The sequence below is a fragment of the Diorhabda carinulata genome, chromosome 5, assembly GCF_026250575.1.
Source record: "Diorhabda carinulata isolate Delta chromosome 5, icDioCari1.1, whole genome shotgun sequence".
NCBI classification, from domain to species: Eukaryota; Metazoa; Arthropoda; class Insecta; order Coleoptera; family Chrysomelidae; genus Diorhabda; species Diorhabda carinulata.
Window position 1 is genome coordinate 7,407,939 of NC_079464.1, and position 13,807 is coordinate 7,421,745.

The window sequence follows — 13,807 nt, forward strand, 5'->3', positions numbered from 1 at the left end:
TGATATGAACAAACATACCAAATTTTTGAAAAGTGGTACCTGGAAAAGAAGGTAATAAGCATTTGTGAGGATGTGTTATTGACGTATTCGTCAGACAAATCAGAAATGCTGAAATCTTCCTCGTTGTGGAGTTTATCTTCGATTCTGAAGGCCATGCTAGGTACCAGAAGAAATATCGACATAACAAATATTTTAAATTAACAGCGTTTATGAAGAAAAAATTATAAAGCAAAGAAGTCTAGAGTACTTAATAAAGAGGATATCGATAAGTTTTTAGTAAAAGCTTCATCTGAAGCTTTTACTAAAAACAATATCTAATGACCAATGCAAAAAATCTCACATCAACGAATAATTTTGAAATACTGTGCTACAGATAAGTAATGCTAATAATTGTACGTTTAATATAACTATTCAAAAATAATGTTTATATTTTTAAACAAAAAATTAACGATTGTTGAAAAAATTATTAAAATTAGTTAATAAAAAATTTTTGTTATAAAAATTTAAATTGAATAATATGAAGTTTATAGTACAACAATGCCGGTTTTAAAAAATATTGTACGTAATACGTCCCGAAAGTGGTCTTTTACTGGACTCGCTCTGCAATTTGCCCACTCGTCCAGTAAAAGACCACTTTTGGGACTTGTTTCCTAAACTACTATTACATACATAATATAAATACAGAGATATATACAGAGTACTGTTTTAGAGGTGAATCGCAAGAGCTGGAATAGTTGCAATAGTTTCTATAATCATGAAAATTTCCACGTTTGAGTTTTCGGATACGATCTTGTTAACTAAAATATTTTCAAAGATGGCCAATCTCCGGTTCTACAGGAAGTACAATGTAACTTTGTTATTTTAAATAAAAAAAAAACCCTGTATATTAATACATTTTTCAAATCTACGTAAAATTTTATTACTTTTGTCTAAAAACTTTTTTCAAAAAATGCATACTTCTTGAATTATTAATTTTTTTGTAAAAAATTTGACCGTTGGAGACCCTTATAATTATTTTTTTACCCTTGAAGATATGAGAATGGTTTCTGTTCGTTGCATTAAGCAAGGTCAGACGTATTAGACTCTATGCTGAAATTTTTTTCATTTTATACAAGGTGTGTATAAAAAGTGTTCAAAGTTTAACTTCATAAATTTCATAACTTTCCTATACCTAAATTTTACCGTTATTCAGATATTAAATGTTTTCTGTAAATTTTTAGAGCTGCAGATATGGTCTAAAATTGTACGCATCAACAATATGGCCCACGCATTGTTGTCATGACTGCTCAATAGATAGCGCTCGCGTCGCATCGCTCTGCCGAGACCCCGTGCAAGGGTTGTTTCGATTTTTTTATTAGAGGCGATTTAAATACTCAGTAATACTGCAAAATTAAACACCTGAATGATGTTTTTGAAAACTGATGAATCAGATAAAGATGTTCAAGATAATCTTCTAATATTTCGTATGTAGATTACTTTTTTTATCGAAAAACGAATGAAAAACACAGATACGAAAAAGTTTTTATTAAAAAAGAACTAAATTATCCTTAGTATCTAAAAAATCGTCAGGTCTCTGTAAAACGTCGGGTGCCATTTTATATTTACAAAAATTTATACTTCTCTGCAAGTACTCATAACTTAATCCAGCATCGTTGTCATCTGTAAAAGGTTCGCACTGTTTTGAAACCTCGAATTTAATCCATTTATAGTTGGAACATCTACGGGCTCCCGGAGAACTCTGGATTAGGTGGAGAACTGTAGGATGTGATAGTCCAAAGAAGTCATGTCCTCTTGGTCTTGTACTAACAACATTGAACGATAGAGAATCATTGATGCCTTGCAGAAGAAGTGAATGACATATATCTGGGGTATCCCCCGATATTGACTGGCTATGATCATCTGATGCTATTTCAAATCTAAAATACAACAAAAATACATAAAGGAAACCAAAAGAACAACTACAATTCTAAGGCTGGTTGAGCTGGTTATATAAATAAAATTGACTTTAAATCTGAATAATACAAATTAAATTTTCGCCAAATGTTATAACATATATTCGGACTAGCCAATAATGGTTGACCATATTCTTTGAATTAAAACATTAAAACTACTTTTAAAAAAACTGTATATTAAACAAGAAAATAATTATTCAAACTTGGTTACAATAATTCGACTACAGTACTTGAGTAATGTCAAGCTATCAAAATCACCATATCCCTTTACAAACCGCCTTAAATACCAAATACTATTGTACACAAAAGCTATAATTAATTACAAAAATGGAGATTTAAGACGTTCACAGTTACATCAATACAAAATAAAAGTAAGTAATTAGATATATTAATGTCCAAAAGACACTTGATATCACTTAACTATATGAATAACTAATGGTTCCCATCAGGAGTGGTGAGATAATTCACACACAAGAGGTTGTATCTCTGTCTAGGTTACATTCGTGCAATGTTGCCTAATTTTAAATAAGATATTTTTATATCGGAACAAAATAAATTTTAAAATTACCTTGGTGTATCGTTTACATCTGATATTTTACAAGTATATACACATTTCTGTGTGGGATCTTTCAAACTACCGTATGTTCTGGTAGATACATATCCAACAGGGTAAATAGCATTTTCTGAATGGAATTCAGGTCTATTATAGACTACTTCTCCAAGAGAGTGTAAGGTAAGTCTACCCAATTCAATTGGAAACACTGGTTTACCATTATGATCGACGGGTACTGGTTGTACAACTTTTTTTCTACTTTTTGATGAACTTTTTCTCGATTTCATTCCAGATGATCTCCTTTCTGTAAGCATATAGATAAATAATAATAATGATAAATAAACAAGAGTTTCATAGCTCTCAAATGATGATATAATAGTCCGGGGCCGGCAACATAAGTACAAGACCAAGTTACTCTTTATCAAAAATTAGAAGAATGCATTAGAGAGTGGTATAATAAAGTCTAGTGATTGTCAGTTGCAGTTCAGTGAGTGGGATGAGCGGCAGTAGTCTCCCATGTACGACAAAAAAAGGAAATTCAGTCATGTCCTCCCAGATAAAAATTTGTGAATTTTGTGAAAAAATTTGATTGATGATAGCTTATACACGTTGTTTTTTTTAAAAGGTGATCCCATCTTTAGGATAGACAGAAAACTGAAAAATATTTGGAAATTGTCGACAGTATAAATACCAAGTACTAGTACATTTAGAGAAGTGACAAATCAAGAAGTACATCACACTACTTTCAGAACAATTGCAGGGTACTGATGAATAATTTTTGAATGTTCCATACAAAAGATTTACGTTTTGTCATCAAAAATGCCTTAATGTAAACTTGTAACAAAAAACATATATTTACAATATCCTTAAAAGAACTAGTTATTCAATGTAGCCTAGCACTTGATTAGTGGATTCCAATTTTTTTAGCTATATCTCTGAATGTTCAATTTTTATAGGTCTTCTTCTACTTTTATCCATTCCTTTTTTTGTTATACTGATTCTCTTTTCAATACCTCTTTGGTTACCCTATTGTTTCCTAACATTTCCAGCATATCTATGACCTTACATCTTCTGTTACTGAAAGGCTGTTATAATATTTCTGCATGTCTATAAACTTTTGCTAATTTCTTTGGTTTCTGTCATGGGTAGTTAGTTATCCCTGGGTTTTTGATCAATATTTGTTTCTTCATTGCCAGTTCTTGTTATCAATTACATCGTATTATTTTCATTCTAATCAAGGCCGTTTTTGCATAAATTCCTAATCATCTTAATCCTTCATTGATTCCTCCTCTAATCCTTTATAGTATCATTAATTCATCGGCATATGTGAAATGTTGATGTTTTTGGTCATAAACGGTTCCCTGCCTGAACATTTTTCCTATGAGTTTGACTTCTAGTGTGAAGTATTGATAACAGTGGGTCGCCTTGACATACTCACTTTTTTTAGGTATAAATGAATATTCAATTAGATTATAAGCAAAATGAAGAATAAATATGCATCAACTGTTCAATGTATTGTTCTAAACTATCTGTAAATTAAAATCATTTCTTTTCTTTCTTGGGAAATGTGAAATTTTTATACACTTCCAAAAGTTAGCATTAAATAGTCCAAGAACTACTTTAGAATCTTACCAAATCATTATAATTTACCGAATAATTTAGAATTTCTTCATTGAAAATTGAAAGTTTTGTTTTGATTTCTTATATAAGAAGAATGTTAAGTTGGGAAGTTTTCCCTATGTCATTTATTTCCATTCATCAAAAAGTATAATAGGTATTTAAATTTGCAAAGAAAAAGTATTCAACGTAATTTCATTACCTGTGGAGTCAATTTTCTTTTTAGATTTTTTGTCTGAATTTGAATTACCAATAGTTGATGAGTTGGGAACATTTGACTTGTACGAAGGTCCATCTTTAGCTGCGTTTTGGACTTCTAGTGCTACTTGGGGTTCATATTCGCATAATTTTTTCAAAAGAAATTTTCGCTCTTCTTTTCTGATAATGATTTTCATTTGAATTTCTTCTAATTCATCTACCATTGCAGCATTTTCCTAGAATATTTTGATTTGGTTATATGTGCATTCTTTACAAATTCAAAGTGATGAATACTACTTTTTTTTAAATCACTTACGTGAACATACTCCCGAATCATTTGTTTTAATAACATAACCTTCTGTTTGTATTTTCCAGCAGTACGTTCTATATTATTCTTCGGAATGTAATTGCTATTATTAAAATTAGAGCTAGAATAATTGTAAGCCATAATAATGAAATTAAAGGATTTTAAAATATATACATATTTGTAAACAACTCTTTTCTAAGGTTAAACGTCAAAATTCATTTTCTTCTTGGTCTGGATCAATATTACCTATACTTCGTGGTAAATCAGTCAGTTTTGCAATATTCTTAAAAAACATAAAAATGTATTCATTAACTTATGTTGGTGTTAAATATTTGGATAAATTGTGTTTGAAAATTTTTTTCATATAACTGCTTAGTTAAATATGCTATATAGTCATAAATAGAGAAAGTAGGTTATCTTAAAGTGTTACTTATTTACTGGAAATTACAGACCACTCTCTAGATATAAGAAAACTGAAGTGAAGAAGAAAATAATACCAGTAGCTTGTTTTTGCTGAAAATAAATATTTTGCTCTAAAGAACATGGTCATTTATGGTATTTACATTGTATCAAAATCTGGAGGATTAATATTTAATTATGACAATGTAGTTCCAAAAATTGAAACGGAAAGAAAATTTAGTTACCCATTAGATATAAAGTTACGAACAGAAAATAAAAAGATTGTCGTCGAGTTTGGACAAAAAGATGGAATTCAGGGTAAGATAAAATGACATTATGGGATTTTAGATTTTAACTACGACTTTTCAGTTGGTCACGTTTTAAATGCCATAAATGGTATACCAGTTACCGGCCATCAAATGGATAATGGACAAAGTGCATTAGAATTCCTAGACAAAAAAGAAAATTATCCAGTTACCTTACAATTCGGAAGGCCGAAAATGACTACAAATGAAAAAATATTTCTGGCCAGTATGTTTTATCCATTGTTTGCAATTGCTAGCCAGTTAAGTCCTGAACCGAAATCTTCTGGAATAGAGGTTCTTGAAGCTGATACATTCCGATTAAATTGTTTTCAAACTCTTACTGGTGTCAAAATTATGATAGTATCAGATAGGGCTCAAATAGGAGTGGAGATATTACTTAAACGCATTTATGAGTTGTATGCTGATTATGCTTTAAAAAATCCATTTTATTCTTTAGAAATGCCTATAAGGTGTGAATTATTTGATAGTAATTTGAAAAATGTATTAGAACAGATAGAAAAAGTAGGTATAAATAATATATAAGTTTTCCTAGTATTTATAGAAGCATTTAAGGATTCTAATATACACTGCTGGCCAAAAGTTTAAAACCATCTTAATTAAACTTAAATCATCCAATAAAACACTGATTTTTCATCAAATAGAGAATTGTAATATATTGCTCCCATTTTCTTATAAAGCATTCCACATTTCTTCTCACTACAATGGACCACAATTAAGGACGCTCCTATTAAGCTCTTTTCACAAAAGTTCAATGAGATTGAGATCTGGGGTCTCACGATGCCAAACCATCTTTATCAATGCCCCTTGGACATTACAAATATCCTCTGCATAATTTAGAACTATGCTTTGGATCATTGTCCTGTAGGGAAATGAATTCATCTCAAATTAATCTTAAGCCATAGGAAAGGCGTTTTGTTCTAAAATTTTTTGTACTGATCCTTTTTCATAATTCTGCCGAATTTGATCAAATCGCCAGTATCATGGCTAAAAAAGCAATCCCAGATCATAATTGAGCCACCATCATGCTTGATTGTTGGGATTACACAACTTAACATCATCTTGTGCACTGCATCAAATATAAATTGTTCATTTCGAACCGAATACCCTATACTTAAATTCAAAGAACTTTTTTAAAATCTTTTTTAGTCCAGTCTCAATGGGCAAGGGCCTATTGCATCCTTTTTTTTCTTGTTTTGTGGCATCAGCAAAGGTTATTGAATGGCGACACGACCATACAACTTCGTGTCTCTCAATCGCTGTTTTACTGTAGTCAATGATAAAGGCAGCATCAGATTAGAAAGTAGTAGGGCTAAAATAGATCCGGGACCCACTTGAGGAAATCTAAATTAGATAAATGATATTTTCAAATAGAAAAATGATTTCCTATATACAGCCAAATTTTTTGTATCTAGCCTTTCACTTAGAAAAGCCATTTTTCGGAGTATCTGCAACTACAAAAGTAAGGTAATGGTTTTGACGTTTAGTTAAGATGAGCACGTTAAAAGTTGGTTAACTTCGATGTCAAGAGCGCGTTCAAGCCCGAACATTATATGCTTTATCCAGTATCTCAATAAGTTGAACTATCTTTGACATTTATAAACGTCTAGAGCGTCGTGCTCGCGTTCATTTTGTGTACCACTTTAGGAACACTATTTATCATATCATGTCAGGTTATTACTTATAATGGTCTCATTCAGCGGATGAAACCTTTGTGCCACCCGATCGGAATCCATTGGTGATACATATGTTACAACAAAACACGTTTTGGAGCGGACGCCATGTTTCGGAGCGCTTTAAATTTAGCTAGATGGCGGTAGTGGAAGTGTATATAAAACTGAACGTTGCGACGTTTGACACTTTCATGACGCACATGCTATGACCACGCGCTGGATACGGAACTCTGTGATCTGCGCGTCAAGGTGCTGATTGGCTTTCCCTGTTCTGCAATAGTCGTGACGCACGTTCATTCCGCACCATCTGATAGAACCCTTACCGATAGGTGGCACTAGCGATATGCGCTACGTCGGCTGAATCAGACCAATATGTCAGAAGACAGGTTCTTAAGACTTTTGGAACAACAAAAAATTACTGATATCAATAACTTCAGTATTGCTTTTAATGTTTGTTGAAGTTGTAGTAATTGAAAAATTTTCGTGAAAGTTGAAAAGACATCAAAAGAATTTTCAGAGGATTGATAGAAAGTTGTTGTTCCCACATTTTTCACTAGCCATTATGCAACACAAAATACAATTTGTTGTTTTCACACAAAAACGTCACTTGTCATTCTAGTTTCGCGTTGGATATGAAAAGATTAACTTTTTTTGCAATAATGATCTATGTAATGGTAATTTACGTTATAAGTCTGGGAAGTAATTTAGTACGAGATAGATGTTTTTGGACGAGGCGACGAGGGAGCCGAGTCAAGAATATCTAATCGAGTACTTCACGGACTTATATCATACCTAATATATTTTTTTACATACTGTTTTCAGTTTTAAATAAAAAGCAGAATTTTATTGAAATATGAAGTGTCATATTCGACAATTTTAATGAAAAATATCTCTTTTGGTTATTCTCTTACTATTTAAACAAATAAAAATTAACATAAGTCACTCAACATTGTAAACAAAGGCAGATATATTGGAAAAACAAAAAATATTTTCTGAAAGAATGGCTGATAATTCAAATAAAATAGCTGAGAAACGTGCGGAAGCGGTTATTCCAGTGAAGTATTCGAAAAGGTACGAAAAATATGCGATGTTTTGCGACTGGCGTAAGAAATACCAGGTAAAAAGTTCTGATGAAAATGATACCGTAAAATGCCATTTTCCAGATTCAAATTAGTACTGTAAAGTCTACTTTGATTGAAAAAAAAAAACTTTTTTGACATTTTTACCTACGAAAGTAACTTATTTCACACAAGTATCAAAAAATAACAAAACTTACATGTATTTAATTGCTTCTTTTTCTTATGTTATATATGGTCTCGAACTCAAGAGATAATACGCGAATACAATATGAATTTGGCTGGGTGCCGAAAGGCAATAGGCCAAATTTAAGAAGACTGAAGAAGTAGACAATATGATTTTTTTGTTATATTAGTGTTTACAATAAAAATTGAAAGTTTGTTGTTATTTGTGTTTAAAATTATTTAATTTTTGTTAGGTATCTGATATAGTTATAAAAAATTATTGTTCTATTGGTACTTTTTCTGTTCTATAGTTATAAAATATTTAATAATCATTCTTTTCGTTTTTGTCATCTACTATAAAAAATATTTTGTAGGATTTTTTAACTTTTCAGCACACGTATTTATACACTTTTCATCATATTGTTTAATTGACTTTCTTATTTAAAAAATACGTTTCTTTGAAGAATTTTCCACATGGTCGTAGGAAAAATAGTGTACACATTTAGTTGGAAAGTGTATTTCGCACTTACGTTAGGTTTCAGCTTTCGCCGCTACGCGGCTCGTGTAAAACAGTAACTAGTGCAAAAGATTTCCAGACGTAGGAATACTATTTTCCAGTATTGTATAAAACAGTCGTATCTACATGAATAAACCAGTTAATTATTTTGGAACATAAATTCATTATTTTTATCGTTTGTGGAGCAGAATTATCATAAGTAAGGTCAAGAAATAAAACTAAGCCAAATGTCACTACTTATTTATTTCTATAAGTACAACAATCAATATTTTTGTTTTAACGGTACTTGTACAAAAAAAGATTATAACATAAAAAAATTAGAACATATAATGTTCATTACAACAGTTAAAATTTCATAATACTTTCACAATATGTTTAGAAATCATCCAATTAAGTACAAAAATCCGAAATGTATTATGATGTATTATAGAGCTTTTTCGGAAATTATGTAGATCAGCTGATTGCGAATTCTAGCCCAGAATGAGATAGTTGCGTTCAATTTTCAATGGAAATTGCATAAAACATGATCTGCAAAAACCTTTTTTCGGACATTAATTTTGCCGTGATACTTATTCTGTTGTTCCATATGGTACTGAGCAAATTATATTTCAATTATGCTGCTCATAAGAAATAATCAACGACTACCATATCAGTGGGAATTAATAATTTGTAAAGTTGAAATAAAAACATTAACAAACGAAACAACCCTTATCGTATTTACCCACCAAGGTAGAAAGATCATATCATATGACTACGACCCGATAAACTCGAGCAGTTTCTGAATAACAATGAACGTGATCCTCGTTAGTTTCCCAAACATTCTGATCATGATCTGGTCCATCCTATCATACACTTAACTAGATATATAATTTTTAAATTATTCATCAGATCAAAAAAAGAAATTTTGCATTTAGAATCTAAATAACATTCGATTGTGTTAGTTTAATGCATACTACACCACAAAAAGCTGCCCAAGTTATTGCTTTAATCGAAAATGGACTTGGTCAGCGAGCTGTTGCTAGTCAATTGGATATGACCCGCGCTGGGTTCGAGAAGTGTTCTAACATTATGAGGAGATTCGATCCCTTCATAAGCGACCTGGAAAAGGCTGAAGGTGATTGACAACCGCTCGTGATTTCCTCTTTATTGTATCAAGAACGTTAAGAAATCGTCACCTTAATGCCGTCCAAGTGCAACGACAGCTCCATGAGGTGCGAGGATTGACTATTATTTAGTGAACAGTAAGACGAAGACTGAAGGAAAATAAAATTACCCCTAAAACACCTGCGATTAGTCCAAAACTTACTCTAGCTCTTCGACAGTTCTGTTATCAGATGAGACCAGAATATATCTCCATGGTGGCGACTGAAGAAGGAAAGTATACTGAATACCAAGAGAGATTACTTCTTTGAAGATCTTATGGAGCTGGTTCCTGCATGATCTGTGGTGCATTTTCTACGAGAGGACGAACTGAACCTGTTTTCCTTTGTAGGGGTGACCTTGTTCACGGAAGAAGAGGTTTATGCATGATAATGCAAGGCCGCACACCGCCAGAATCGTGCAAGATTACAATGCAGAAGTCGGTTTTCAGGTTACATTCCTGACCTAAGCTAAAAATAGAATTCGAGCTAAATTGCCTACTCCAAATTCGATCCCAGAGCTTATTGTTGCCGTAGAAGAAGATTAGCTCAACATCTTAACCTCCCACAAGAAACAATTGCTAACTTGATTAGATCGTATGAGAGATGTTATTAGGGCAAGAGGAGCTCCTACGAATTTATAAGAAATCAATTTTTTTTAAATTGTCAGTAACCCCATTATGTTAATAATAAAAAAGCCTAATTTGCTTAATGCATTAATTTCACTATGTTATATGGAATCGAAATAAGTTTGTTGTCTTTCAAAACAGCATGTTTTTTTGATCTGATGAATAATTGAAAAAAAATATAGTTGCAGTCAAAAGTTTATAGTGGGCCGATTTCTATGCACGCAAGTATAGTTTCCAAGAAGTACTCATGATGTGTAAGTAATCTTGGTTGTCTATATATTGTCGCAAAACGGCTTATAAACTATTCACTTTATTGATGTTCAAATTATTATTTAGAAGTTATCTGATGAGATATATATTTCTTCACGTTTGTATCAGCTTCTCCGCTGGTGTATTATAGAAAAGTACCCTTCTTAATATTGCATAAATTCTACATCTTTATTCTTCCTCAGATTTATTTTTTGATAGTAGTAAAGTTTAGGTCAGATTTAGACCTACAGTTCAGTAGATTTCTTATTCAATAATCAGCGTACTGATAATTATATTATCTTTTATACTGGACACAAAAAGCTTTACCATCAATGTAGATTGTAGTAAAAATATAATCATATTTTCGCCTTGGTTTTTCAATATCGAAGACGATGATATGGTATAAAAAAAATGTTTCGGATGTTTAATAGACTATCTGAACATATAATGAACGTAATTCACTAATATCTTCAATTAAAATGTCCACCTCTAGGATCGAACGTTCCTGGAGAGTAGGGCCAATAACTGGGTGGTGGGAAGAGTCCTGTTTGGGAATGTTGAGTAGTAGTTGGTAAAATACTGGGTAATCTGTGATTGGTTGGGTGACCGGTTTGATACAACGCAGCGCCTAAATCGCTCTGATGCGGTTGATACTTGTGGTAAGTGGGAAGAACATCTCCTTGGCCTTGTGCTTGAGCTTGACAAGCAACCATTAAACCTTGAAAATCGAATTTGTATGCGTATCTTTTACCATGGACTTTTGACATAATATTCTTGTCGTAGTAATACCTAAAATTGAAAAAAAAAAATAAATAAATTTAATATTCATCAAACAGAAATTATTTGAAGGTAAAAAGTTACTTCGATGAGTTGTGCCGTCAGGGCGTGGAATGCTACCAATCGAGTGATCTCTAGTTACCTGTAGTACAATGAAGTTTCGGGAATTTACTATAAAGAACAAGCAAATGAAGTTCCCTAAAAAATTTTATTATCCACAATAATCTCCACATGTTATTATTCCGAAGATTTAGAGCGTATTGGTAAGCTTTTGAGGTTAACCCGTTTAACCTCCTCCTCGATAATATGCTCAGTTCCTTTGAGGTGTATCTACATCTTAGAATATAAAAAAAGTCGTAGAGGGCAATATCGGAGTTATAGGGTGAGTACACCATTGTTGATGCCAAAAACTTACATAATCAACGCCTATGTCCAGCTGTTAACATAGAACTATCTAATTTTGTTCATGTTCTCCCCAATTTTATCCTTCGTACGGATCTAAGGGCCCGATTCCAATACCTATGTCTTTTTGGCAGTGATTACCTGATTCATTAGTTGTTCAATGACACTCAAGACAATTATTTGGAATACAGAAACAAATAACTAAAACAAAGAAGTTTTACTCCAATGATAACAGCTCTATAGCTCTATAGCATGTCTGAAGAAGGAGATACTAAGGAACAAAAATCTCCGTAAAACTTAAGTAAACTTAGTCAATGGTCTCCACACATGCCTATCCTCCAGGAGCAGCATAACTCCGCTCATGCCTAGTTTCCAGGAGCAGCATAACTCGGCTAGAGACGAGTGAGGTGTCGAAACGAGATCTCGCGTCAATCGGAAACTTAGTCCTTAGTTTCGTATGAGGAAGTAGAAAAGAGGTAGGGTGTAATAAAACAGATCGAAAGGTAGAGGGCTGTAGGTATTTCCGTTTTATCTAAAACGTGCTACCAGGTATATTGGAGAGGAGAGGCAGTAAAGTATAATCTTCTTCAATTGGTAATATAGCATAGGTCGACACACAAGATCGTGGTTAAAAAATATTCGTCAATCGTTCGTGAAATCAACAACTTCTTGCTGCAGTAAATAAAGTAGTGGAAGCCAATAATTGATAACGATCACGACACACGAAGAAGAAGGTTAATTGCATACAGTTAAAAAAGGTTATAAAAATACAATTTTTTTTTGTTTTGTTGAGGTAGTTCTTCAGGGAAACAGTCCAAGGATGAAAAAGATCGTTCGAAGTGCACTCAGCGTGGTGGCCTCAAAAAGTAAAAAGAACGTTTAGAATAGAAACTGAAGTCTGTACAGGGATTCTTCAAAAAACTTTCATAAAAAATACAGCCAAAGAAAAAGAAATGTAGTACCTAAATAAATGGAATTATTACAAATTGAATTGAATTGAATCAGAATAAAGAGCAAAATATATAATGGAAGAACACAAGTTTAATCATAAAAAGAAGAAAAAGTTTTTTCCATTAGAAATGATGTGTCATCTCAGTAATCCAAAAAACATATTTAAGATTGTTTGAAGACAAACTGCTTTCGTCTTGTTATTTTATTTTGCAATCGCAGATTCGGCAGCATAAATGCAAATTATTAATTTCTAAAAAATTCTCCATAAAGACCGCTTAACATAGTGCAAGTCAACGTGTTAGAAGTTGCATGCAAGGTCAAATATCGCACGTTGTTTGACATTATGCAGGTTTGTTACAGTTGCATAATGGCTACCATTAAGCAAAACTAACCCTTTTTCTTTCTGTGTGACTGTTAACTCTCCAAAAATTAAAAGTATTTAATCTATCCACAACATTACCCAAACTGTGTTACGATTTATTATTCATCCTCCCTATTCACTTGATATAACTCTCTGCGTTTCCTAACTTGAAATATTAGGTAGAAGAGGTTCTCTAAACCATTTTTAAAATATATATTTCTTAATGTCTTCGCGAGTCCCAGCCGTTCAGTTTTTAATTTCTTAGAAGATAAAAAAAAAACACATTAGGTATTTGATTACAGCATGCAACGCGACGGACCTTACTAAATGATGGAACAAGGAGAAAAAACTTTCTTCATCAAAGTCCGAAGAAAAAAAACCGCAACGATAGGCAGGTTGAAACCGACTTACATGCTGTCACAGGACGAGAATGGTGTGATTACCATCTACGAAGAGAATGGGTACCAGTAGCAGCTCAAAATCCGGTACAGCAACCATAGCCTATGGACGACGCACCAG

General features: G+C 32.5%; 3 protein-coding genes across 3 annotated transcripts in view; 1 reads left to right on the plus strand and 2 right to left on the minus strand.

The window, feature by feature from the left end:
• Window positions 1-1,509: 1,509 nt before the first annotated feature.
• On the minus strand, window positions 1,510-4,844 carry LOC130893887 (transforming growth factor beta regulator 1). The gene is made up of 4 exons (XM_057800325.1): window positions 4,637-4,844; window positions 4,325-4,556; window positions 2,521-2,809; window positions 1,510-1,916 (listed from the first exon to the last, which is right to left on the minus strand). The coding sequence occupies exons 1-4, from the start codon at window positions 4,766-4,768 to the stop codon at window positions 1,526-1,528; spliced, it is 1,044 nt and encodes a 347-aa protein (XP_057656308.1). The 5' UTR covers window positions 4,769-4,844; the 3' UTR covers window positions 1,510-1,525.
• A 266-nt stretch (window positions 4,845-5,110) lies between these two features.
• On the plus strand, window positions 5,111-8,595 carry LOC130894087 (trafficking protein particle complex subunit 4). Its single transcript, XM_057800662.1, has 2 exons — window positions 5,111-5,344; window positions 5,396-8,595. The coding sequence occupies exons 1-2, from the start codon at window positions 5,170-5,172 to the stop codon at window positions 5,872-5,874; spliced, it is 654 nt and encodes a 217-aa protein (XP_057656645.1). The 5' UTR covers window positions 5,111-5,169; the 3' UTR covers window positions 5,875-8,595.
• Window positions 8,596-9,013: 418 nt separating this feature from the next.
• LOC130894508 (Friend leukemia integration 1 transcription factor-like) overlaps window positions 9,014-13,807 on the minus strand; it is a 56,394-nt gene continuing 51,600 nt past the window's right edge. The window contains exon 5 of the mRNA XM_057801390.1: window positions 9,014-11,586. Coding sequence (XP_057657373.1) covers window positions 11,268-11,586 — 319 coding nt within the window. The 3' untranslated portion in view covers window positions 9,014-11,267. The remainder of the gene's footprint in view (window positions 11,587-13,807) is intronic.

Excerpts from the sequence above, each read along its gene's own strand:
- LOC130893887 (XM_057800325.1), bottom strand. The coding sequence starts at position 4,768 with ATGGCTTACAATTATTCTAGCTCTAATTTTAATAATAGCAATTACATT. Across the intron at positions 2,810-4,324 it reads AAAGAAAATTGACTCCACAG|AAAGGAGATCATCTGGAATG; the intron begins GTAATGAAATTA and ends ATATGCTTACAG. Across the intron at positions 1,917-2,520 it reads GATGTAAACGATACACCAAG|ATTTGAAATAGCATCAGATG; the intron begins GTAATTTTAAAA and ends GTTGTATTTTAG.
- LOC130894087 (XM_057800662.1), top strand. The coding sequence starts at position 5,170 with ATGGTCATTTATGGTATTTACATTGTATCAAAATCTGGAGGATTAATA. Across the intron at positions 5,345-5,395 it reads ACAAAAAGATGGAATTCAGG|TTGGTCACGTTTTAAATGCC; the intron begins GTAAGATAAAAT and ends ACGACTTTTCAG.